Genomic DNA, 26,630 nt, shown 5'->3' on the forward strand with positions numbered 1-26,630 from the left:
ATTGACTATTTACTTTATTTAACCGCTAGTAGACTCGATATTATGTTTAGTGTATGTGTTTGTGCTAGATTTCAATCTTGTCCTAAAGAATCGCATGTGCATGCCGTTAAAAGAATTTTTAAATATTTACTTGGAACTATTGATTTAGACTTGTGGTATCCTAGAAATGTTAGATTTAATTTGGTAGGTTATTCCGATGCAGATTTTACGGCTTGAGGTACCGAGAGAAAAGCAAATCGACAAGTTCTGTGGCAGGACCTAGAACGAATGAATAAACAAATTCCATGACAGATCCTAAGTAAGATAAGTCAACCCATCTGAATAAGAAGATAAGCTGAAAAAACTGATCAGACCTGAGGAGGTATAGGGCAAAGCAAGTCTACAAGTTATGGGACAGAACCCAAAACAAAACAAATCGACAAGTTCCAAAACAGATTCTAGATGAGATAAATCGATGGATTCCAAAATAGGTTTATGGAAAAACAGGTCAACAAATCCCAGAATGGAGAAAGCAATTTGATGAAGTTCCAAGGCGTCCAGAAGACAAACTTGATACTGTGAAAAGTCAACACAATGTATCATAATACGACCCCTCCCCCTTTTTGAGAAACTCGAACAACAAAAAAAAGCAACCTACGCTCGTCCAAGGTCCGCAGAAGAACAAAGCTACTACAAGGACCTGACAAGCCAATTACATAACTAGTCATGCTCGATCAAGGACATGACCAGATTCTAGGACATGACTAGATCTGAGGCATGACCAGGCCCAGGACATGACCAAGTGTCGACCAAGCAAATATCTACCGAACAGGTCTCTTCCAGTGACTAGATCCGATAACTGCACGACAGGAAAAGCTATCTGAAAAGCTAACCAGGTTTCGAGAAATCGCCCTCGGCAAAGTCTCCCACCATGAAGATAAGGATAATATTAAAAGGACCTACAAGATGAGAACCTAATAGAAAGAGAAAAGTGAGAATCGAAAAATAATGACGAGTATCACGAGAATGCTACTACACTACCTTAAAAAGCAATTGATTAAAATACAGAGTTTCTACTTCAGATGATGATAAGTTTAATGTGTAAGTTCGGTTATTTAACGCCTGAGATTTAATTAATTCATGATTAGGCTTCTAGCGTCTGAGATTTAATTAATTCTTTATTACTTGAGTATTTATCTTTTACTCTAAATGAAAACTTCTCAAGTGGGGGCATGGGTAAGTTAATTAACAGCCTATCAAGGAACTCGAACTGGTACGTACTTAGAAGCAGGCCGATAAGCTAGAAGTCAGTCAGTGAAATCGAGGAAGAGAATCCCAAAGGTGTTGAAAAAGACATGCATATTGTTGGCTTTTTGGCCCTTAACCTCAAAGTAATTAATTTTAATTAATTAATTAATCAATGTTTTGATGATACAAACTTAATTTTTATTTATTGATAATTTTAGTTTTTAAAGTGTCCACAGCATAGAGCTCGTTACAATGATTCCAACGACTGTTAGATCATCCAACTCGGAACTCAAACGGAGAAGTTACGATCGAAACAAATTGGAAGGAAAAATACCTGAGAAGATGACGTGGATAGTTCGTAAGCTGACAAGTGACAAACTTCTTTTTAAAATATATATATATTGAAAAAGAAAAGAAAAGGATTAAAAAAATTCAAAAGTTACAAACGGTAACTTTGAAAATAAAAAAAAAATTAAAAATTAAATTTTTTTTTACATCATGTCAGTATTTATATATATATATATATATATATATATAATTCTTAATTTATTTTTTCAAAATTATTTGAACCCTTTATTTTTAATAATTAAAATATAATGGTCTAAAATTAAACCTGATTTTTTTACTATTTTCTTTCCTCTATTTAAACTCAACTCCTCCTTCAAAATTAAACAACAATTCTCTTATTCTCAATCCTCCATAACTTCAAAATTTTCATTTGCTAATCTCTCCAAGTTCTCAATTTTTCTTTCCATCTAATTTGTGAGAGAAATTTATTAATGTGAGGATTGAAATTTTTGTGAACTCAAATTTGTATATTTACTCTATTTTAGAGTTTGTAAGTGTGTTTAGAAATTTCCAACTCATTGTAACGGTATGATCCTCACTGTGGAGAGGATCGTCTTTGCTTTTGTGAGGAGCAGTATACTGGTTTGACTCCTACCGTGGAAAGAGTAAGAATTTCAATTTACAACCCAAGAGGTGCTTGGGAAGTGGGGTAGGACAGTTGTGCCGAACCACTATAAAAATTCCCGGTGTCAAATTTCTCTAACCGTCTCTCTTATTTATTTTTGCAATTAATCTTAGAATTTTGTTGTTTGCTTTCAATTTCTCTTGTTTGCCTTAGAATTTAATTTATCTTACTTTGTCCCCCTTCTAGGGTTGCCATACCGATCCAACACGTACAACACATCCAGCAAGGTTAAAATAGAAAGCAGGCAAGCCAAACTAATCAATGAAACCCAAGGTATAAAACATTTTGGCAAAACGTAAAATAGGTTAGAAACCCAAGGATGTTGATTAAACTCATGATATAAAACTAGCACAAGCCAAATAGGTTAGAAACCCAAGGGTGTCGACTAAACTCGAGTGTAAAACCATTGGCAAAAGTCGAATAGGTTAGAAACGCAAGAGTAAACCCTTGGGTATAAAACCATGGGCAAAAGCCAAATAAGTTAGAAACCCAAGGGTGGTATAGCTAGTCCAACTAAAAGTTAGATCCCAAGACAAAATCCTAAACAGTTAAAACTAACTGTATGACAGAGCCCAAGAGACTTGATTACAGCCAACTACGACAATAGTATGGTGCTAAGAAGGTCAACTCGAGAAACTACAACCAACAACGACAAAAGGGTATGGAGGCTTTCCACAAAAATAGTAATCCATGAATGGACCAAACGACAAATACTCTCAATATAAAAGCCTCAGTATCTTGCTCATACTTATTGACTTCTACATTGAGAGTGAGAGCTATTGCTATAGGAGGAGAAAACGAGTAGAAGATAGGAGTTGGGCCAGAGGAGGAGTGGGCTCACCAGGTAAGGAGGTCGAAACCCGGCCACCCGGGCGGCCATAGCCGACCCGGAGTCGTCACTGAGACCTTCTCGGCCCCCCAGCCAAGAACCTTGATGGTTCTCTCCCGACCCCCGCGCAGTCTGATTCGAGTTTACCTTGTCTCAACCCTGGATTCGACATTGGGCCAATTAGGAAACACATAGGCCCAGAAGACCAGATCTCCTGGACACACTAGGATTCAACTTTGGTAATTCCTAAAAAGATTAGGATTCGACTTCCATAAATAGAAGGATAAGCCAAACCCTAGAGGTATGCTCACAATACCTACACTTGTTACTCAACTACTCCGATCCTAACTGAAGCATCGGAGCCCGTGTGGCAAGAGCCACACCAATCTTAGTACTATTCTCTTTTGTAGGTCTCGTTGATCCCTTATTCTAGAAGATTGGTGCGAAATTGGAAGGATCCCAAGAGGCCAAATTTCTGCATCAACAGTAAACACCATCAAAGGAATAAAAAAAATTATTCTCATTCCAGTAAAGTAAACATGACCTAAATTGAAATAATACGGACTAAATTCAAACTTCAGTCAAACCATTAGAAGAAAATTTATGGTTTAACCTTATTTTATCATTCTTTTTCCCCTTTCCTTGGGTTGGTCGAACAACATTTTTTGGCCTCATTTTCTTCCCTCCATTTCTCCGGGAGACAAAGAAATTTTGGGATAACGACCATCAGAAGATGCAAATTTTAGAAGTGTCTAACTTTACTAAACTTTTTACAATAACTCGTTTATAATGGAAGTACAATTGTAAATTACAAATATTTCCTTGTTTAGGTATATTATTTTCAAATAAAATTAAAAAATCAGAAGAGGAAAGAAGGTCGGTGGTTCCTCTCTTTTTCTCTTTCATCTCAAACAAAAAATAGATCTCGCCATCAAGTCAACTAAGAGTTCCGGATCGAAAAAGTAAACTGAACGTCGACTTGATGATGCAAAGTCGAGGGGAATCGAATGCCAAAAAAGACTGGTTTAGGTAAATATCTAATGTGCTCCCCGCTAACTAGGTATTACCTTTTCTACGAAATTCGTACATGAAAAAGTACAAGTTGTATCTTCAACTACATAAGAAGATAAAGTGAAATTATCCATGAGGCTAGTAAATGGAGTCCTGAACTAGTTGCTGCTTGTGAAGTGTTGAAGATCAAATTTGAATTTGAGGCGTGTTAGGCTTGACCTTTTATTGCAGAAATGTGAGGTGATACGCTTATTTTACCATAAAAATGAACCCTTTCCCATCATTTTTAAGTAAAAATACTTACATATTCTTAAATTAGAACATTCATAGAAAATTTCTAGATAATTTGCAATATATGGTACTTTCGGAAAAATGTGAGAAAAACGTGGTCAAAGTTAGAAGAAAATCACTGTTTTCTGTTTTGCAGGAATTGTGCTTGGCGAAATTTGGGAAGTCAACACCTTCAAAACGTGTGTTTCACTTAATGAATGACAAGTTAGTCATTTCAAATGTGTTTGAATGAAGCAAAATGGTGAGTCCAAGTCAAGGAGAGGTTGTTAGGAGAATCTTAACACATTCCTCCTAAATGGTTGGAAGTTCAACCTCTTTGAAGACCTATATAAGGGAGCCTCTCCCTCAACACTTCATCATCCCTTTTCCATCTCAAATTCAATCTCATATAGCTTTAGTTTTCGTTTTTCAGCTTTGGAGTTCATAGGAGTTAGGTTTTAGTTGTTCTTTATTTGTATTTTCAAACTTCTACTTGTTGTTTCTCTTTTAATTCAAGTTCTTACTTTCATTCTTCATTTATTCTGTTCTTTTAAAGTTCTTAAACGAGTTTACTTAATCAATTATATAAATTCACAATTTTCACTTTCAATAATATTCATAATTATATAATAACATATAATTTGAAAAGGAAATAAATTTAGCAACAATTATGTACTATTAAATATACCATTTATTCCTTTTGAGATCATATACATGTTCACAATATTTATATCGAATAACTAATTGGATTATACACGACACATTTCCTTACTTTTATTCTTCACAACTTCAAGCTCGACTTTTCAAAACAACTTTAGCAACTAATTTATTACAAATAATTGCAATTGCAAAAATAGATAATAGACAAACAACTAACTTTAAATCATAGTACAGAAAGATCAGCTTCTATAAAATTTAATTATGTAGAACAAGTAATCCAAATATTTTCAACTTAATTTGGATAGAGCTTACTAAGTCAAATATGCATTATAATATTATAAAAAGTCTCGTATAATACATCATTCCAAATTCACCTCGACTTTTCTCCATCTTTCAAATTATTTCTGCTGGCTTCCCCACAATTGTGATATTTGCACACAATTTTTGTCCGACAATAATGCTACAAGTGGTTCACAACTAGTATCTTCTCTCCCTCGTGCTTCAAATTCACCCACCACATAAACCAGTTTTTGAATACTCCACCACATAGCACAAACAAAGAGGGGAAAAAATGGTTAGAGAGAGAAACAAACTCTTATATTGGTACAGTGACATTTTTTATGTGATGGGGAAGCACACGATACCAACACCAATCATTTAGAACATTTCACCATATTATTTATTTATTATTATTATTTTTTTTTTAATTCTAAAACTTTTCAAATACTCCAATTACAAAGAGTTGTATCTTGAAACTCAATTTGAAAACTCCACATAAAAACAATCCACACCACATTAATAAAATCAAACCTTGCGTGGTGTTATTGTGTGTGATCCACGCCACAGTAAGTTGTTTTGTGCCAGGTGGAAAACTCAAGAAAATCAGGACACAAAGGATTAAAATAAAACGTTTATTCATTAAATCAAACCTTCATCTTGAATCCCTTGCATCTAAGCTCCCAAAATTGACCACCAACTGCCGTCATTTGCATCTCACAGCCCAGCAACTTCAGAGCAGTAACAGCCCACCCCGAGCGGCAGTGCACAGCTGTTTACGGTGACAATTATTTCCTATAACAACAACCGATTTGTAACCTGATTAAATGTATGATGAAGCTTCGGATCTGGCGAACACCCACTTGCGGCAGCAACGAGTAGATTGGAGACCCAGCAACCTATCTGAACTAGATCTACAACCCGGCGTCCAGATATGGCGCGATCCGACCAGATCTTCGATGCGTTCTGTTCAACACATACATGAGCACCTCGACCAAACGGACCCATGAAACAGATTGGACCACGAACAGAAACCCGAAACCACGAACACATTTGGAATTTGGCGTTGAACAACGACACACTGACCAAATCTGCGAAGATCCGATCCACAAGCACGAACATATCTGAGCTAATAGCACCCAGATCAGACTAGACATGAACACGTTTGAACAATCTTCTCAAATGATCGACCACGATCTACACGAACAACGTCGATCCGACGTGACCCACGCGAGCAGACCAACACCAGAAAACCCACGAACACATCGACTCGATCTTCGAACACCCAATCCACGAACAGATCCACCTTGTTCAGATCTGTGACGACCCGATCCTTCTCCGTTTGATCTGCAACGACCCGTTCCCACGAACATTGACCAACAAGAATAAATGGACTAGACAAATGGGAATGTTTACCAGGAATAATTAGTTCTTTGGCTGGTGACCTTTTCAGCACTAATTTCCTCATCTCCAATCTCCATTGCATTTGGCATCTGGTGAATCTTCAGCATAATTTTCTGAGCTTCATAGATTTCTGGATTTTTTTTTTTTTTTTTTTTTTGTAAAAATGCTACAAATTACTTTTCATCCAATGGATTTTTTTTTTAATATTATTATATATTAAATTTATTTTAAAAATATTGTTATTAATTAAAAATATTTGAAATAGGGTAGTTTATGAAACTTTTTTTAAAAATATGGTTGTTGTAAAAAACCAAATGATCAAGAGACGACCATTCCACGTGGCGCCACGCCGGGCGCCACGTTGCATGTTGGTCTAGTTTGACCAATTTTTGAACGTGGTCGTCTCTTCAAGAGACGACCACTTTAGATGGTTGTCTTGACAACCACGTCTAGAAACGGGCCACGTGGTAGATGATCGTCTCTTTTTATAAAAACCCTACACTACCACCAAACCCCACCACCATTATTTTATTCCCCGCCGCCGCCGCCGGCGTGCCCCCCTCCGCTCTTCCGTTGCGGCCGCCTCCACCGGTGAGCGGCTGCCTCTTCCATTATTTTTTTTTCCGTTTTTTTTTGGTTTTTTGTTAGTTTTATTTGTTGTTTTGTTTCTTTGTTGTTTTATTTGTTGTTTTGTTTCTTTGTTGTAATCTAATTTTATTTGTCTTTTTTTTTTTGTTAGATTTGGGACCACTCTATTCTTTTTTTTGGAATTATAAAGGATAAAGGTACTTTTTCTTTGTTTTCTTTTATTATTATTATTCAATTTTATTTATTTATTTATATTTTGTGATATATTTAATTGGTGAATGTATCTAACTTATTTGTTTAATATGTACATATATTTTTAATTCGTTTCTTTATTGGATGAATTTAGGCAATTATAAAATCATATATTTATTTTTAATTGTTGGTGAATTTATTTAATTGTTTTTAATTGTTAATGAATATATTATTTATTTGTTTAAATAATATATATTTATGTAATTAATTTATTTTATTCATTTGCTTTTTTATTTAATATATATGCGTAATGTTTAATAAATTTAGGTTATTTATTTGATTGGTGTAGTTAAATTTAATTAGGACCTTAATTAAATATATCCTTTTCCAATTTAGGATTGAAATGGCAGCTAAATGTTTGGCGATTGTACTGTACATGAATGGAGGTACTGTTGATGGTGTAAATGAAATTGATTACGATGGACCGTCAAGTGGAGGTTTTACTGTCTACAGTGGTATTGAGTTTGAACATTTTATTCAAATGGTTGGAGTGTCACTGAGGTTAGATATGGGGAGAAGTAAATTAGAACTTGTTTATAGACACCCTAATCAAACACCATCGGGTTCCATTAAATACATCTCTATTCCATTAGAGAACCAGAATGCATTGGATTTAATGTTCTCTATTGCACTGCCATGTCCGCAATTAGTGGAATTATATGTGAATGTAGAAATATGACGAATGTCTCATTTGACCTCGACGGTGAACATGATATCCCTCTTGAATCATTGGATCTCGAGGGACCCAGCCAATGTCTTGACCAGAGTCGATGTCTTGATCCCGAACCTGAGTTAGTTGTACCTCCAACGACTAATTTAGATGAAGATATAGACTTAACTGCTGATAATAGGTTTATAGAACTCAGGACAGCGACGAATGATGAGTTTGATGAATTGGAACTCGAGGGTGAACATGAGATCCCTTCTCAAACATTTGACATGGACGGTGTTAACAGTATTGCAGAACACGAGTCCATGTTGCGACCAGTGACAGTTGAAACTGATATGTTGTACAAGGGGTTCATGTGTAATGATAAAAGAACTATGCAACATATCATCAGACGTTTTGCTGTAAAGAGTCACCATCCTTACGAAGTTGTAGAGTCGACAACATCTATATGGATAGTTAGATGTAATAAGTGGCAAGATGGATGCAATTGGCGACTTCGTGCGATTCTTAAGAAAAGTACTAACTTATGGGAGATTACAAAGTACGTGGACCAACATTCTTGCATATATTCAGAATTTAATCAAAGTCATTGTCAATTGGATTCAAATATGATAAGTAGAGAATTTTGTGATGCAGTGAGAGCTAATCCTTCTACGAGTATTGCGAAACTTCAAGATTTGATCAAGGAAAAATTTGGATATCATGTTCCTTATGGGAGGGTCTGGGAAGGAAAAACAAAAGCTTTGGCTCGTATTTTTGGTAACTGGGATGAGTCATATCAACTTTTGCCAAAGTGGATGTACATGCTGAAACACACTAATCCAGGAACAATCGTTGAATCGAAAATTAGAAACTATGGACAACCGGGTCATGGCATTCTTCATTCTGTATTTTGGTCATTCGGTCCTTGCATTACAGCCTTTCAGGAGTTTCGCCCCGTGCTTCAAATAAATGGTACTCACCTTTACGGAAAGTATAAGGGGAAGCTATTGATAGCAACATCAGTCGATTCAAATGGACATTTGTTACCTCTTGCGTTTGCCATTGTAGACGAAGAAAGTCGTCAGACCTGGGGATGGTTTTTAAAAAACCTAAGAAAACTTGTTACGCATGAAGAGATATGTTTAATTTCAGATCGACATGGTGGTATTATCTCTGTGGTTAATAATCCAGACAATGGTTGGACCGGACCTAAATCGCATCACAGATTCTGTCTACGACATGTTTCTAGCAACTTCAACAAAAAATACAATTGTAAAGAGTTGAAAGATTCGGTATATCGTGCCGGTGCTCAATTCCAAATTCGAAAGTATAACAAGGAGGTGGAAAATATTAAATTACTGAATAGTTCTTGTATGAATTTCTTCCGCAACATTGAGATTGAGAAGTGGACCCTATCACATGATGGTGGATATAGATATGAGTGGGCGACAACCAATCTTTCCGAATGCATAAATGGGGTGCTGAAAGGAGCTCGGATGTTACCTATCACTGCCTTGGTAGAACTTACATTCTACCGATGCGTAAAATATTTCGAGAAGCGGAGGGAGGAGACAAGAGATGCTTTAAGTAGAAACGAAAAATACACCAAGTATTTTTTAATGCGTTGTTTACTATCCTTGCATTATGTCAATTTTGTTAACTTACATTATCAAGCTTAATAGGTATGCTTACGATAAGCTTGTTAGATGGGCCGCGAGATCCAGCAAACACACTGTAGTCAGTTATGATCGAGTCGTAGGTGTGTTTCATGTGAAAACAGGATTTCACTATTACAATTCGAAAGGAGGGAACACACAAATAGTGAGAATTACTGTCGAAGAACGTTCATGTACATGCAACAAGTGGCAAACGTATGGCATGCCATGTTCTCATGTAATGGCAGTTTGTTCGCACTTAAACTTTAACTACGAGGACTACATTGAGGAGCCTTACAAGCTTTCGAGGTATGCTGAGTCTTACGCTCCTCAATTTCAGCCAATCCAGCATGAAGATTATTGGATCACTCACCCAAACTTACCTATATTGCACCCTGATCCAACATTATTGAGATTGCCTGGACGACCAAGGAGCTCGCGTATTCATAACGAGATGGATTGGAGGAAACCAAGTGTTCAACAGAGATGCGGGCTTTGTAATCAACTTGGTCACAATCGAAAAAGTTGTCCTTCGAAATGACGGGAAGCACCTTCTTAGATGTTGATGTAATTGAAAACTTTAGTCTGAATCATTTATTTTAGTTTAATTGTCGATGTAATTGAAAACTCTATGTGATTGTACCTTTAGTTTAATTGACACTCTGTGTTGTGACTATTGTTTTGAAATTTATATTTAATTTTTCAACTAATGATTATCTATTGTATTAGATTATGGAATTAAACCCAGGTCCTATCGATCGATCTGTATTGTATGACCAAACTCGACATCAATCAGAGTTAGTTTGGCAAGGTCAGTGTAACGAGGAGTTGCACTGCCGACGTAGAGAGGCGGTATTTGATCGTACCATCCCATTGCATCCTTTAATTGAACCTGCATTATGCGCTTCTGGATTTTACGGATTCGCCAGATTGGGATTCATCCAATTAGATTGGCATTTCATTACTGCGCTTGTGGAACGGTGGAAGCCAGAGACTCATACATTCCACATGCCTGATGGAGAGTGTACTATCACTCTACAAGATGTAGCGGTGCAGCTTGGGTTACCAGTAGATGGCGAGCCTGTTACTGGTCGCGTTGATTATGATTGGAGAGGCACCTGTCAAGCATACTTGGGGTGACTCCAGGTGCTGCGCACATCAGAGGCTCTAGGCTGAGTCTACCTTAGCTAACTTCCCAATTTCGTAATCTAGCCGACGATGCTGATGAGGAAACCATTGCCAGATACGCTCGTGCCTATATTATGCAGCTTATCGGTGGTAGTCTATTCGCCTATAAGTCTAACAACTTGGTGCATTTAATGTTTCTCCCGCTATTAGCCAATTTCGAGGTAGCTGGACGTTTCAGTTGGGGTGGAGCATGTTTGGCGTGGTTGTATCGAAATCTGTGCAAAGCGTGTCGCTCTGACTCTCGTGACATTGCTGGTTCAATTATACATCTACAAGTATGGGCTTGGGATCGATTCCCCACGATGGCTCCACAGCGTCATCACATCTCAGATCACGATCTCGTGGGTCGACCATTAGCTGCCCGGTACGTCGATATAAATATTGTCCTATTTTTCTCTTAAAATTTTTTTACGCATTCAATTGTTGTACTAACCTATAATATTATTGTAGATGGAGAGATCAATTTTGTGTTACAGAAGTATCTACACATGTTTTGATCCAGTACAAATACATGTTGGACCTCTTGCCACGAGGCTCGGTACGTTTTTTAAATGTTATAATGTAAAAATATATATTGATTTATAATTAATTACACGATTTTTTTATTACAATTTTAGATGATCTGAAAGCCATATGATAACGAATTTGCCAACCTACCCGACTTCTGTGTCAATGGACATAACATCTGGTGCACTGTGAGTCCACTCATATGCTTTCATATTGTGGAGTGACATCATCCTGATAGAGTTACAAGACAATTTGGTATGAAACAAACAATTCCAGAGGTGCCATGCTGGGATAAGAAGATACATGACATCGACATTCGGGATAGCACTTGGCAGGATCAGATTGCACATTTTGTGGCGAGGTGGAACATACGTAGCCAATTTCTTGTTATCAATCCTCTAGTCGACGACGACGGTACTTGCGATCCAGGATACATGAGCTGGTATATGTTAATCATCAGACGATATATAACTCGAGAAAGAGCAGCATTTGGTGCTACGGTACAATATTTTATTTCGTTATAACAATTATTCATATTAATAAATACATATTCATTAATTTTTTTTCATGTAGGCTGCGTGTTTCGAGCAAATCAGTATTCTCTTGTCATCAGACGAAATTAATAGGTTGTGCAACGTTGGTGGGAGGCATCTTTAGAGTCTTCATCAAATGTACAAAGTACCTACTCCTGCTCGTGGCCCTAGGCGTAGAGGACGACGTCAAGTAGATCAAGATGCTCCAGTAGGACTTGACGATCCCGTACCTGAAGTTATCTATCATAGGGTTGAAGACATTCCACCATTTACACAGACACAGGATGATGCTAGTTCGTCCACGCCTATGGTCATGATACCGACTCCTGGTTCTAGTCAGTATCACACACCATCTTTGCCGCCGCAGTATGGCTATGGAGGGGGCCACGAACGTGGACGTGGAGAGCATGGACAATACTTCAACCCTACGGAAGATCGAGACCCTACAGAGAGTCAAGAGACACCAGCGGCACCACTAGTTCGTCGTCAGCCACATCGTAACCGGCGACGTTCCCATTGTGGAACAGATTAGATCGATAGACTGTAAATTGACGGACTACAAACATTGTTCTCTTATTTATAATATTAATTTCCAATTTTGAACCGACATGGATAACTTCACGATTATATAAGAAAATCATAAAATCATAATTTTTGTTTACACAGCATAATATGGTTAATAATAAAACTTATTTTAATAATAAAACTTATTTTAAAAATATAGTTAATAATATATTTGAGGGGATTTTTTAATTAATATAGTTAATAATAATAACTAGAGATTAAAGTGAATTTTTAGTTAATAAATAAATAAATATACCCATGTATTTTATTTAATAATATTTAAAATACTAAACAAAAAATAATGTGGTCGTCTCTTGAAGAGACGACCACGATTAAAAAAAAAAAAAGATGGTAGAGACGACCATCTCCTAACTTGGAAACAAATTACGTGGCGTCCTGGATGGCACCACGTTGGATGGTCATCTAGAGACGACCACCCCTCACTTTTTTAAAACCACTATATTTTTAAAAAAAATTTCAAAACATACCATATTTTAAACAATTTTAATTAAAATACAATATTTTTAAAATAACTTTTATAATTAACATTATTAATAAAAAAAGTCCTTCATCCAATTGCTCCTCAAATTGCTTTCAAATGGTAGAAAATAGAACGAGAAATTAGATGAAAAACGATTGTTGTGTCGTGGTTAACCACTGAGCAATTTCGACACGATCATGGTGATAAATCATATATATGCCGGTTGCTCCCCAAGGTTAACACAACTCCAAACTCAAGCGTGCACTCGTCGGAGCCGAATGGAATCGAAGAACACGCTCACATATTTGTTAGAAGTTCATCACCACCTCTTGCATAAGAAAACATGATTTAGTTTAAAAAGAGAAAAGAAAAAAAAACGTTTTAACTTAATTAATTAAAACGTTACAAAACAAAATTAATTACTTAATTAAAACGTTAAATAATTAATTTAGTAATGTTCAAATAATTAAACATAAATAAAATGTTTATTCAATACCATAAAAGAAATATTTAACTTTATCTTTTGTAAATACACATTGTCATTCCCAACATAATTCAAGCTGCTTTATCTGATCCTATATTTGCTAGGATTATTGATTGTAAGACGGCAAAAGAAGCTTGGGATACATCACACGAGGAATTTGAAGGCAGTACAAAGTAAAAGCGGTCAAATTATTAACTTTCGAAGGAGAATTTGAGATTCTCAGGATGAAAGATTCAGATTTTGTGAAGGACTACACAATAAAGTAAAAACATTGTGAATCAAATCATACGAGCGGGTGAAGATTTACCAAATCAAAAAGTTGTAGAAAAAATAATGGTTAGTGTTCCTAGTAAATTTGAATAAAAGATCTCAGCAATAGAAGAGTCTTCTGATCTGAGTACTCTCTATAGCTAAGTCAATTAGCAAGTTACAAGCCCAGGAACAAAGTGATACAATGCATAATGAGGAGCATGTTGAGGGTGCCTTTAATTCCAAGTTTAAAGGCAAGAACCTACGGTACAAAATGATAAACAATCAACAAAAAATCACACAAGCAAGGAAAAATGAGGAGCGTCAATTGTTGGTACAAAAACAAACAAGCCTACCATTTTGACTATTGCAACAAGGATAGTCATACGTAGAAGTTTTGTTATGCCCAGAAAAACCAAATCCAAAATCTCCAGCAACAAGTAAATTGTGCAAACAACAATCAGGAAACAAATCTATTGTTTATGAATTCTCATACAAATGATAATGAGTCAACCTCATGGCTAATTGGCAGTAAATGCATTACCTATATGGCCAAAGATATCAATCTTTTTAGCTAAATTGATAGATCTATACAATCTAAGACGGTTCTTGGACATGACGAGACAATACTAGTTGAAGGTAGAGGTACTGTCAACATGCATTTTAAGCAAGGTGAAAAAATAATCTAATGTTTTATATATGTTCAAGGTTATCTCAAAACTTCCTTAGTATTGCTTAATTGCATAACAATTTTTATGTGGTTTCCAAATATCAAGATTGCGTTATTTATAACCATGAGTAGAGAACACAAGGGTCAAAAGGATTGATGAAAGGAAAAAACATTAAGTTTTATTTAATCATTTTCTCTATTTATTTTATGTATATAATTCAATTTATTTGTATGTTTGAATTGGAATTTGATTTGACCTCTTAAATATTTCCAACGACTAGTTTTCTTTCTTGGAATGTTTTACTAATTGATTATAAGAAAATTTTGTTTTAATTGTTTTGAGAGATTTGTGGTTGAATTGGAATTGTGATAAATTCACTTTCTTTCTCATGTCAATTTTATTTGTCTATTTATTATGTAGTCTTGGAACATATCAAGCAAGAAGTGTTGAGCAAAGTTTGTTTTATTCTCTCAAATTGTTCAAGCATTGTTTATGGTGTAAAATTTTGAGAGAAAATTTTTTATGTAATTCGATAACTGCAATTTTGTGAGTTGTTTTTCTTTTGTGAGATTTCTATCAAGTATTGGATAAGACACATCCACCATTGAAGGGAGTTCAAGCGGTGGTCTACAACACAAGGAGAGCTTGTGTTTGAAAAGATTCAATCGAATGAGGAGTCGATCAAGTATTGCGGCATGATTTAAGAAGGAAGTTCTCTTATGCATAAGTCAATATTGATCGTAAATTATACTAACTTTTGATTGTTAATCTTATTCTTTGGGTGTGGCCTTGTGGAGTAGGTTGGAAACCGAACCACGTTAAAAACGTCTTTGTGTCATCTCACTTAATTGTTTTAATTTCTAAAATCTAAAAATTTGAAACTTAAAATAGAATAATATTTTAGCAAGCTAGTTAGATCTTTCTATTGACAATGCCCTCTTTTTTAATGGTGACTCACTATGTCATCATGCCTTTAATGCCAAAGTGGAAGAAAGCAAAAAATGGCATCATTGCTTTTGACTATACAACAACAAAACTTTGCAAAATTTTCATTTTTTTAACATGGTTGATGATTTTTCCAATTTTGTCTCGATTTGTGAAAGTTGCCAAGAAGGGAATATGCACAGGCTACCTTTACCAAAAGATGGTTTTTTTTAGCTCGAGAAAAACTTGAATTGCTGCATAGCGATGTTTGCGGTCCCATGTGCAAAACGTCTATTGAGAATAATAAATACATTATTATATTTATTGATCATTTTACCAGGATGACTTAAGTGTATTTTTTTTATCAAGAGAACTCCAGTTTCTAAAAATTTCAAGAAGTTTGTCAATCTGATTGAAATTGAGAGTAATTTCAAGCTAAAAAACCTTGAGAATGACATCAATGGTTTCTCTTGGAATTCAAGAAAATAAGAAGGGGTGGCTCAATCAACTAAAGCTGAATATATTTCAACTGCATCAGTCACAAATGAAGAGGAAAATATGACTTCACAAATTGCTTGGTGATTTGAGATTTAAACCAGATGAACCTACAATATTATTTTTTGATAACAAGTCTGCTATTGTTATTGCCTCAAATCCTACACAGCATGTAGAACAAAACACATTAAACTCAAATTTCATTTATTGAGCGGAGCATAGAAAGAAGATGAAATCAAGCTTACGTTTTGTAGTTCTGAAGAATAACTTGCCGACATTCTCTCTAAAAACCTTTACCATGTAGGCAATTTATGTTTCTGCGCCAAAAGTTAGATGTTACAAAGAAAAATCTCAAGGAAGAGTGTTGAGTTACAAGTTTTTTTCTTTTAACTCAAGTTTAATTTTCAGTTTTTTATTTCTTGAATTTCTCTCTTTAATTGTTAGATTTTAATTTAATTTTTTTATATATATCTTTTAAGTTTTAGTTTTATGAAGGGTAAGTTTCTACATTTTAATGTTGGTTTAAATTATGTGTTGGTTACTAAATAGGCTCAAGTATTGTACCTATATAAGGGCGAACTTTCGGGAGAAGTTTGTATCAGCAACATTTGTATTATTCATTATTTATTCACAATTTTTTAGTCCTTCAATTAAAAGTTGAATTTTTTCATCGATTGATTTATACTCTCTCATATTTCATATTTCCTCATTGTTCATCAAACATCGAGTATTTTATTAATTTCTTCTTTATTATTTTTTTATTACCTTCATTGTTTCAACACTTCCAAGGTATACATGTACGTCCTAAGATTCAGTACAATATTAGAATCCATTTCTAGAGCTTTAAAGATATGAAGATCCATATCATAGTTGTTGATTGGCTAAGGAAATCATCAACTCAACTCTCTAGAACCACTGAATTGAACATAATAGCATATACTCTATTTCCTCTATGTTGGGTGCTGTAATCTTATCGGCATATATACGTGTATGACCCTCCAAAAGACTCCAAACAACGTTTCCTATGTCGCCGGAAGGAAATCTGTTTACATCAGTTGTTTTCCCATAATCCCAACTAAAAAGAATTACTAAAATGAGTAACAAAAAAGAACAAAAAAGGGAAATAGAAACCCATCAAACAAATTTCTTGATATATGTGAAGAAGGGTACGAAACTATCAAACAAAAACAAGAAAATGTAGCGAAAGAGATAAGAGAAAGGAACGCACCCGCTCAAGTCAGTGTAGTTTAGAGAGATCAAATTCCAAGTAAAAAGAACTGAGAAAATAGAGACAAGGAGAGAGGGTGGGTCTAAGCAAGACAAGTAAAGCTTAGTCAGGAGAATGTATAAGGACAAGGGAGAGGAATTGACTGTTAGGGGTGTAAAGTAACCGAACCGATTAATATTGAATGAAATACAAAAAAGTATGAGCCGCCTGCTTAAGTGTATCAAAATAACGCTAACCTAACTAACGAACCAACAGTTTAATCCATTTGTTTCGGCTGTTAACTGTCTAAGGGAAAAAACGGAATGAGCAAGTCGAGTTCGGCTCATGCCTCATGCTTCCACAATCTGCAGTTTGTTTATGCTCGTGGTCCCACATGCATTTTTTAAGAGAATTATATATATTATTAGTTTGTTTTTGTAATATTATAATACAAAAATTATGAAAAATATATTGTTTTTTATTTTAAAATATTTTTATAATTAAAAATTAAAATAAATAGGTAAAAATATTATATATATATATTATATGTGATATGAAAATTTTGAGACTTTTAGAATTTGGGCCAAAGTGGATTCTTTACTTGTCCATACCTTTGGTGGGGCCTGAACCTTTTCTCCCCTCCTTAGCTTTTCTTAATATTTTGAATCGGCCGGATTGGGAGAACGGATGATATTGTGGCCTCTCTTCGATCCAACATTTGATTTACACTGATTGATCAAAGTCTACATTTGAATGTTCCGGTTTGGATCGAATTAAATTGTTTGATGATGCTCAATTCAATCTCCTCCAACGTAGGTCTAAATTAATTTTCTACTTTCTCTATGTCAATAAAATGAAAATGTTTGATACACTTGCAAGTTGCAAATTTTAAATGTAATCTTTCTCCAATTGATTCTGATCATAAAAATTCTGGACGAGAATGAGGCGGGTCGATGATGTGAAGACATTTAAGAAGGAGGACGACATCCATATATCAAGCCTATAACTTAGAAGCCACTAATATTATGTAATTTTTCCACAAAATTAGAAATATAAGTTAGATTTTATATGGGGTATATATCATATGATCCAATAATAAATGTAGAATTGCATAACTTATCTGTTTTGTCCCCCACAAAATTAGGTAGTTTATATATGGTATATATCACATATCCTTTCTAAACTTTTGTTATATATATTTTATTCTTATATAAATTATGATATATATCATATAATCAAATATGACTCTCAGAGACACGATTCAACGATGAGTAGTAATAGGTCAACGGATTTACTGACAGAATATCGCTAAATGCTTTCATTTCAGGTGTAAAAGATGAGGAGTTCTTATGATCGTTGGGTAAAAAGATCCCAACCACCTTCACAGAGGCTCTAGGTCGCGTCCAGAAGTACATGAGTGCAACGGAGTTGCTCCAGTCAAGGCGAGATTTCAATAGGGGGCATAGCTAGACAGAGTATAATGGAAAAGGAGTAAAGTATGGTGAGAAGCAATCCGAGACGAAGTGTAGAAAGATAGAAGATTCACGAGAACGACCTGGTGAGCAGGATCACCCTACAAAGCGGTTCGAAAATATACTCCAACAACAATTCCGCTTGAGCATGTCCTAATGGAAAATAAAGATAAAAATCGACTCAAATGGGCTAAGAGAATGAAAGAACCATCCTACAAAAGGAGTAAAGGTAAATACTGCCTCTTTCATCAAGATCATGACAATTCAACACAAAGTTGCTACGATCTCAAAGAATAAGTAGAAGATTTTATCCGGAATGGTTATCTCAAACAATTTGTGGGTGAACCTAGAGCGAAGATTCTGGTGACAAGAACCCACCCCCCCCCCCCCCCCCCCCCGAGAGAAATAAAGATGATATTTGGAGGACAAGGTCAAGTGATTGAGTTTAAAATTTTGCTTTTTCACATACATTAGTTAGGTTCCTTTTGCAATTTGTCAGTTGATTTATGCCTAGTTAGATTTCAACATTTGGTATTGTAATTTGCTATTTGATTTCTTGTTAGGTTAGGTAAAGATGTGATAATTGAATAATTTTTTCTTTCTACATACTTGAGTAGTTATCTTTTTCTTTCTACATACTAGACCTGCACAGATGTTTCAATGAGAAACGGTAAATGGAAAACCCGCAGAAGAAAAGCAACGACATCCTTACCTGCCGGTGTCCTGCTGGGGCTAGGACAATTGTCGCTGCCCCTGGTCGGACCATTGGGATCCTTAATCAGACGATGATGGGCCGACCTTTCGTCCGTGGCTATAAGCGTAGGGACCCTCTCAACTTCAGGAATCGCTAGAATCTTCTTCTATATGTCCTCCGACTTAGATGAAAGAGGTGGGGCAACACTTGGGAACACTGCAATAAAAGAAGTGAAGCCTAAGGATCATGGTAGGGGAAGTAAGAAAGAAGTACGATAATACCAACCATTTTCCCTAAAGCGACTAGCTACGCGACCGACAAACGGGTCTCCCCTAGCCAACCACTTCCTGTTGATGAAGAACCAGTGGTCTTTCCAGTTCTTGTTCGAAGATGAGACATTGAAGTGTGTCCCACGATGAGAACTCAAGTTGTAGAACCCCGGAAACCCCCTGATTGACTTCATCAAGGTTAGGGTGGACAGCAAGGCTACGATCATTCTCTCACCTCCCCCAAATTCCGGCCAAAGGATGGCCAATGCCATCAAGATTTCCAACACGTTGGGGGCCGTTGTGCCAGTGCCACACCAGCAAAAGTCAAGAAAGACTGAGCAAAAAGAGAAAGGGAAGCCTCACTCCATTCCAGAACATCTATGGGTAAAAGCTTACCCACCTAGGTGGAGGGTTATCAATCGTTTCGTCCCAGTCGGAAGACGCATAAGGAAGTAATCAGGAATTCGGTACTTGGCACGAAGCTCCGAGAAGTCCTGCTCTGTGGCCTGCGATGGAACATGGTTCACAACTCGACAATTAGCCATGGGAGCCAAGGAGACAATCGGTCAAAGGTATGAAGTCGCGAAAAAAGAAAAGAAGTAATTATCACTCTACTTACAGGTGAATCTAAAGATTTCTTAGGCGTCGCTTCGAATCCCAACGACATTGGGAATCACGACCGCCAACTTTATCGCTTCAAGCACCGTATGGACGACTCAACCGCCCACGAAACAGCCAGTGGCACGTGTCCCCCCATCAAGGTAATCGTACACATTGACGGCTAATCGTCGCTACCACTGAGTTCTGCGGGTCCCACAATTCGATTTGTAAAGGTAGGCGTCAGAGCCTCACGCGCCCTGCAGAACCACAACGCGTTCGACCCCAGCCAACTAGCCGACAAGCAACCTGGCCCCAAAAGAGGGTTGACTATTGAAGGAAAACTCGAGCAGGACACGTGTCTACTTCTCAGCGGAAGCGGGACCATGTACGGCCCCTTTCCACAACCCGACGTCGCCGTGTAGGACACACATCCAGTTGAGATAGAACAAGGGACCACAAGCGGTTATGCCCCGTACATAACCGTAGCAGGGAAGGGCATGCATTGTCGGTACAAAGGGGTGCACCTACAGCTGTAGGGGATGAGTCCCTGAGCCACAATAGGCGCTACCACCCTACTGCTATCGGAAGTATGTCCCCAGATGCTTTCCAAACGGCACGTTGCACCTCTGCCACCTTTAACCGTCGTTCTTCCTGGTCGGCCACCCGAAGCTATAAAAGGAAGGACCCTCATCTTCTACAAGTAAAAAACCTATCACTTATACTTAAGGTGTCTCATTCCTATCTCTCCCTCGATGACTAACTTGATCGTCGGAGTGTTTTTGGCGGGACACCACACCAGCATTAAGTAACTTCGGTTTCAGGTTCACTCATTCCCTGGTAGGACTGTTCGTTCGAGTAACACGTGGTCTGCAACCGAAATTCACCGCCAACAGTACTAATTATAGTTATTAGAAAAATAGAATGAAAATTTTCTTGCTTTCAATTTCCAATATGTTCATCAGATTTACTTACATTGTAAATGCTTTAGAAGGACACCGACCAACCAATGATCACTTTTAGCAGAAATGTGACTGTCAAGGCATGTTTGACCATAAAAACGAACCATTTCCCTTCATTTCTAATTAAAAGTGTTCACATATTCCTAAAGTAGGATATGAGGAGAACATTTTTGGGCAATTTGCAATATAGGGTATTTTGAGAAAAATGGAAGAAAAATATGGTCAAAGTCGGAAGAAACTCACAATTTTCCCATGTGCAGGACTAGCACAATTTTACTAATTCTCCTAAAACGAGCGTTTCACTTGTGGAGGGCATAGAAGTCAATTTACAAGTTGTTTGGTGGATGGAAAACAGCCAGTCCAAGTCAATTTGAAGTTGTTTGGAAGATCTGAACCCATTTCCTCCTATTTTGGTGGGGAGTTCAACCATCTTGGAGTCCTATTTAAGGAGCCTTCCCCCCAATAGTTCATCATCCCATTTGCTTTCAATTTCATTCACTCTCAGCTGTAGTTTTCATTTTCTAGCTTAGAGATCGTTGTAGTTATTCTTCCCGTTGTTATTTACTTGTATTTTGGAAACTGTAGGTGTTGTTCTACTTTTAATTCAAGTTATTTCCTTTGTTCTTCATTTATTCTATTCCATTAAAGTTCTTAAGCGAGTTTACACTCCCTTCAAGCTCGAAAAAGAAGAAGGTTAAGCTAGAACTCCTTGTACGTCGTTATTATTTATTTTAATTCAATGGAAATTAATTCTCTTATGTTTTCGTGCGATTTCTTTTCTTTAATTATGCACTAGTTTAGTTTTCAACCTCTCTGTAGAATGCCTTAGTCAAAATGATTTAATTTTAACACAGTTGGGAAAACGCCCAAAAAGCGCCTAACGCAATTTTGGGTTGTTTCTAAAAACATTTCTTTAAGTCTTTTTTTTTTCATTTGGCCACTGGGAAACTGATTTATGCACCAAAGCGCCACTCTGAGACGGTTAGGTTAGGTAAAATAATAGGAAACCAATTGGGATGTGACTTAGACATAAGCGCATAAACCACGGTCCTAGACATAGGACCTCTAGCCATAAATGCAAATGAGTTGATAAATACAATCTAGGATTATAAAAACACATAGAAATATGATTGTAGGTTATCCTAGGCTATGCAGTGGTTAATGAAGAGTAGAACTCAGATTTCCAAAATTAGCCAGATAGTGGTTGGCGTTTTTTCCCCAAAGTCTGTATCTTCCAGATTTTTCTATCAAAACTAAGGTAGGAAGTAGAGATTATATATATATGATTATTGCAACCTCAAACACCAACACCAATTTTTCATAACCCACAATTGCATCTTTTGAACCACTTCACTTCATAAGTTCATTTTGAAAGCAAAAGTCCTGGAGGATTCGACCTCGGATTACTTCCAAGTATTAATTATGACCACGTATGCTTGCACGTATCTCTTATCTTTTTAAGGTAGAGAAAGTCCCAACAAGTTTTTGGCATCGTTGCTGAAGACCTTTCAAAATCATTTTCTTTTCAAGTGAATTGTTTCATATTGTGATTGTGGCATACCTCTGTCTTGAGACTTAATTGTTATATCTAATCCTTAACGGAGTTGTGTATGAGCACAATATCAGGTTGCTTGAACTTTGAACCAAAAATTGAAAAAAGAACCCTTGAAAGGAGAAAGTGTGAGCAGAGGTTCAGAAAAAGAAAGAGAAAATCAAAAAGAGAAGGAAGTCAAAGAGGTTGAAGAATTTGAAAAGACCATCGAGATGAATCACAATCCACCTCCTCCACGAGATCCTCCTAAGAACGGAGATATGGCAGGCGAAAGAGAAAACCAAGCAAGAGAAGTTCCTAATCCAATCCTTTTAGTTGATAATCGAGATGTAGCCATGTTGAACTGTCACTCATGCGTTTCATAACTTAAATTGTAGGAGTTAACATTAGTGTAGGCAAAATCGACCCGACCGAACCAAAGTCGATCGGTCGGTTTTGATGATAGAGGGTACGTCAGTCGGTTGGCAGAAAAAAAACCCCTTAAAATCGACCAACCCGACTGACATTTATGTTTTAAAAAAAGTATATTATATATATGTGTAGATACATATATATACACACATATGTATACAAATATATGTGTATACATATACATATATATAGTATATATATGTGTGTATATGTGTATATATATATGTATATAACAAAATTAGGGTTAGCCCACCCAGTCGCCTCCTAATTTTGTGCCTCCTTCCTTTCCATCTCTCTCCCTCTCCCTTTCGATTAGCCTCCTTCCATCTCTCTCTCCCTCATCCACACTCTCCTAGCCACTCATCACGGCATCATCCACAAACGACTCACACTCTCCCTCTCCTCCGTTGCATCGTCCTCGCCACCGTGACACCATCGAGCTCCGTCGCTCAAAGCTCGTCGCCCGTCGGTCACTTTACAACGTGACCTAGCCACTGCCGAGACCCAACCCCCGCCGCGACCCAGTCCCGCAACTCAGATTTTGATCCTCCCATCAGCATCGGACCTCCATTTTCAAGCTGGATTCGAGTTCAGAGGAGTAAGTTATTTAAATCTATTCTTATTCAATTGAAAAATATATAAGTTGTTTGAGTGATTCTTAGTGTTCTTTAGTTTCTGTAGAAGTGATGAAACTAGCATCAGACCTCCATTTTCACAAGTGGCATTTGCTTAGATGAAACTAGAAAATTGGAACTAAAAAAATAACTCAAGAAAAAATTAAAAACCAACTTGCCTTTAGAACTCCGTAATGGCACACATAAAACAAGTTTTTTACTATTTAAAATGAAATCAATACAAATGGAATCTGATTTGATCATGCAAATGTAAATGAGAAAAAAGCCAAAAAAAAGAAAGTGTAAGAAAACCAACCATTGCTGAAAATATATAAGTTCTTCTAGTTTGGTTGTTCATTCCACTTGTTGTTGACAAAATTGTTATATATTTTGCAGAGTTAATATGAATGCATCGGAACATCCAAGAGGTATGACGGTTGGAAAGAAAGTTGGTACTATGAACATAGATCTAGATCCAGTGGCAGGTTGTTCTTCAAGTCTAAAAAGAAGGAAGCGTAAATAGAATATCAAAAGTATAGTGTGAGATCATTTTGAGAAATTGAAAGGTGATCCTTCTAATCCTCAAGCTATATGCAAATATTGTGGAAATACGTATGCATGTCATCCTAAGAGTAATAGGACGGAAGCTTTAAAATTTCACATAGAAAATTGCAAGAAATACCTTTACCAAAAGAAGAGAGATCCAACCCAAAAATTATTAGCTTTAAAAAATCAAGAACCTGTTGATGGTGTTTTGGAATCTGATTCAAAACTTGTTTGTGATTCATTTCATTTGGAGAGTTATAGAAAAGCTTTAGCTGATATGATCATTATAGATGAATTGCCTTTTAGGTTTGTGGATGATAAGAGTTTTCGAAGATTTATTAATAAATCCATAGGTCTGTTTGAGCCTAGGTTTGTTGTTCCATCTCGAATGACTATGGCTAGGGATATTCTGAAGATATATCTTAGTGAGAAACAAGATTTGGAAGACATGTTTAAGGCAAAAACAAAACTATAACGTTTTTCTCACTATCAATTGTTGGACTTCTGGACAAAATATAAACTATATGGTATTGACTACTCATTTAATTGATTTTGATTGATAATTACATAAGAAGATTCTTAGTTTTAGTCCAATTGAGAATCATAAAGAAGATACCATTGGTAGGACTATTGAGAACAAATTGGAGGAATGGAGGATTGAAAGAGTTATGGCTTTGACTGTTGACAATGCTAGTTCAAATCATACTGTCGTTGCATATCTTATCAAGAGGTTCAATGAGGGGTTGTTATTTGAGGGCAAATATATGCACGTTAGATGTTGCACACACATATTAAATCTTATTGTGTGTGATGCTTTGAAGGATCATAATGTTTGCATTAGTAATATTTGCAATGATGTGAGATTTGTGAGATCTTCTCTTGCACGTGCTTTGAAATTTAGGAAGTGTGCAAAAATTGCTAAGATATCTTGTAAGAGTATTGTTTGTCTTGATGTTGCTACTAGATGAAACTTTACATATATGATGTTTCATGCAGCTACAAAATTTGAAAAAGCTTTTGATAGACTAGAGGATAAAAACCTACTTATGTGAGGGAATTACGGCCTAGTAAGGAGGATTAGGCGAATGCTAGGATATTGGTTAGGTTTTTGAAAGTCTTTTATAATGTCACTTTGAAAATTTTTGGATCTTTGTATACCACATCGAATTTGATTTATCATGAGATTAGCACAGTTAAAAATTGCGTACATTTGAATTCAATGAAGTCTCTTTGTAATATGGCTAAGAGCATGAAGGCTAAATTTGATAAGTATTGGGGAAATAGTGAGAAGAACAATATTTTGTTGTATGTTGCAATTGTGTTGGATCCATGGTATAAGTTGAAATTTTTGTCATATTGTTTGAAGAAGTTAGGACCTGAAATGGCTAAAAGCATGACAGATAAGATGGAGTATGTTTTGTGGCGTCTCTTTCTTTAGTTTGTCTTATAGTAGTGCAAATGGTAGTGGTAATACATCAATTGTTGCTCAATGTACCAATACTCTAGTATGGACTTGGATACAAACTTTGATGAGGGTTATGATTTGGGGTCTAATTTCTCGAAGCAAAGAGACTATAACTCCTAATAACGAGTCGGAGATCCATGTGTACTTGTTAGAATCTATTGCTAAGAATATAGTAAGTTTGACATACTTCCATGGTGGAAGCAAAATAGTTGTCGATTTAAGATTCTTAGCCAAATTAGTAGAGATATTTTGGCGATTCCGATCTCGACTGTGGCATCTGAGTCGGCTTTCAGTACTAGAGGACGTGTAGTTGACTTTTCACATTGTTCATTGGCTCCAAAAATAGTTGAAGCTCTTATATGTTCTCAAAATTGGTTAAATTTCGAGCCGGTAGACGTTGATTTCTATAAATACTTAGATGAAGATTCAATGCTTGAAGAAGGTATCGATTCTATTTTTTTTTTCATTTTTCTAAATCTTTTTCTATTCAATCCTAACATTGTTGTCTAATTTTTTTATTTCATCTAATTTTATAGGATTTAGGGTCATTGGGTGAGGAAAAGAATATTGAAGACGTTGAAGATCTTACAAAGGTTTCGATGTAATAGTTTGTGAAGTTGTGTTAGAATTTTGTTAGTATTTCTATTTTATAAGTTTGGATTTTGAAGTATTAGTACTTTTTAGTACTTGAAATTTTGACTCTCTTTTGAATATGGAATTGGACTTTGAATTCTATTTTTAATTTGAATATGGACTGATTTGAACTCTATTTTTAATTTGAATATGGACTTGGACTATTATTGATTTTTTTTATTTTTATTAGAGCAATTTTTTTTTTTTTTTTTGAATGGACTTTGCATTGTATAAGAAATTTAAATAGATTCTAATCTTTATTAAAATTATTTGAAATTGGACTATTTTTGGTTAAAGCTTGAGTAGGAAAGGATT

At 36.0% G+C, this 26,630-nt stretch overlaps 1 protein-coding gene and 1 pseudogene across 1 annotated transcript; both read left to right on the plus strand.

Moving 5' to 3' along the window:
• The first annotated feature begins 8,136 nt into the window (after positions 1–8,136).
• LOC148209138 (uncharacterized) lies at positions 8,137–12,620 on the plus strand. Its single transcript, XM_088117848.1, has 4 exons — positions 8,137–11,349; positions 11,436–11,523; positions 11,603–11,992; positions 12,066–12,620. Exon 1 carries the CDS (start codon positions 8,166–8,168, stop codon positions 9,819–9,821), a length of 1,656 nt encoding a protein of 551 aa, XP_087973974.1. The 5' UTR covers positions 8,137–8,165; the 3' UTR covers positions 9,822–11,349; positions 11,436–11,523; positions 11,603–11,992; positions 12,066–12,620.
• An 11,458-nt stretch (positions 12,621–24,078) lies between these two features.
• On the plus strand, positions 24,079–25,655 carry LOC148209139 (zinc finger BED domain-containing protein RICESLEEPER 2-like; annotated as a pseudogene).
• Positions 25,656–26,630: the final 975 nt, after the last annotated feature.

The sequence above is a fragment of the Momordica charantia genome (assembly GCF_013281855.1).
Source record: "Momordica charantia cultivar OHB3-1 chromosome 9 unlocalized genomic scaffold, Mcharantia_2.0 BLBB01000009.1, whole genome shotgun sequence".
NCBI lineage: Eukaryota > Viridiplantae > Streptophyta > Magnoliopsida > Cucurbitales > Cucurbitaceae > Momordica > Momordica charantia.

What these genes read in the sequence shown, in the direction of transcription:
- LOC148209138 (XM_088117848.1), top strand. Translation starts at nt 8,166, where the DNA reads ATGACGAATGTCTCATTTGACCTCGACGGTGAACATGATATCCCTCTT.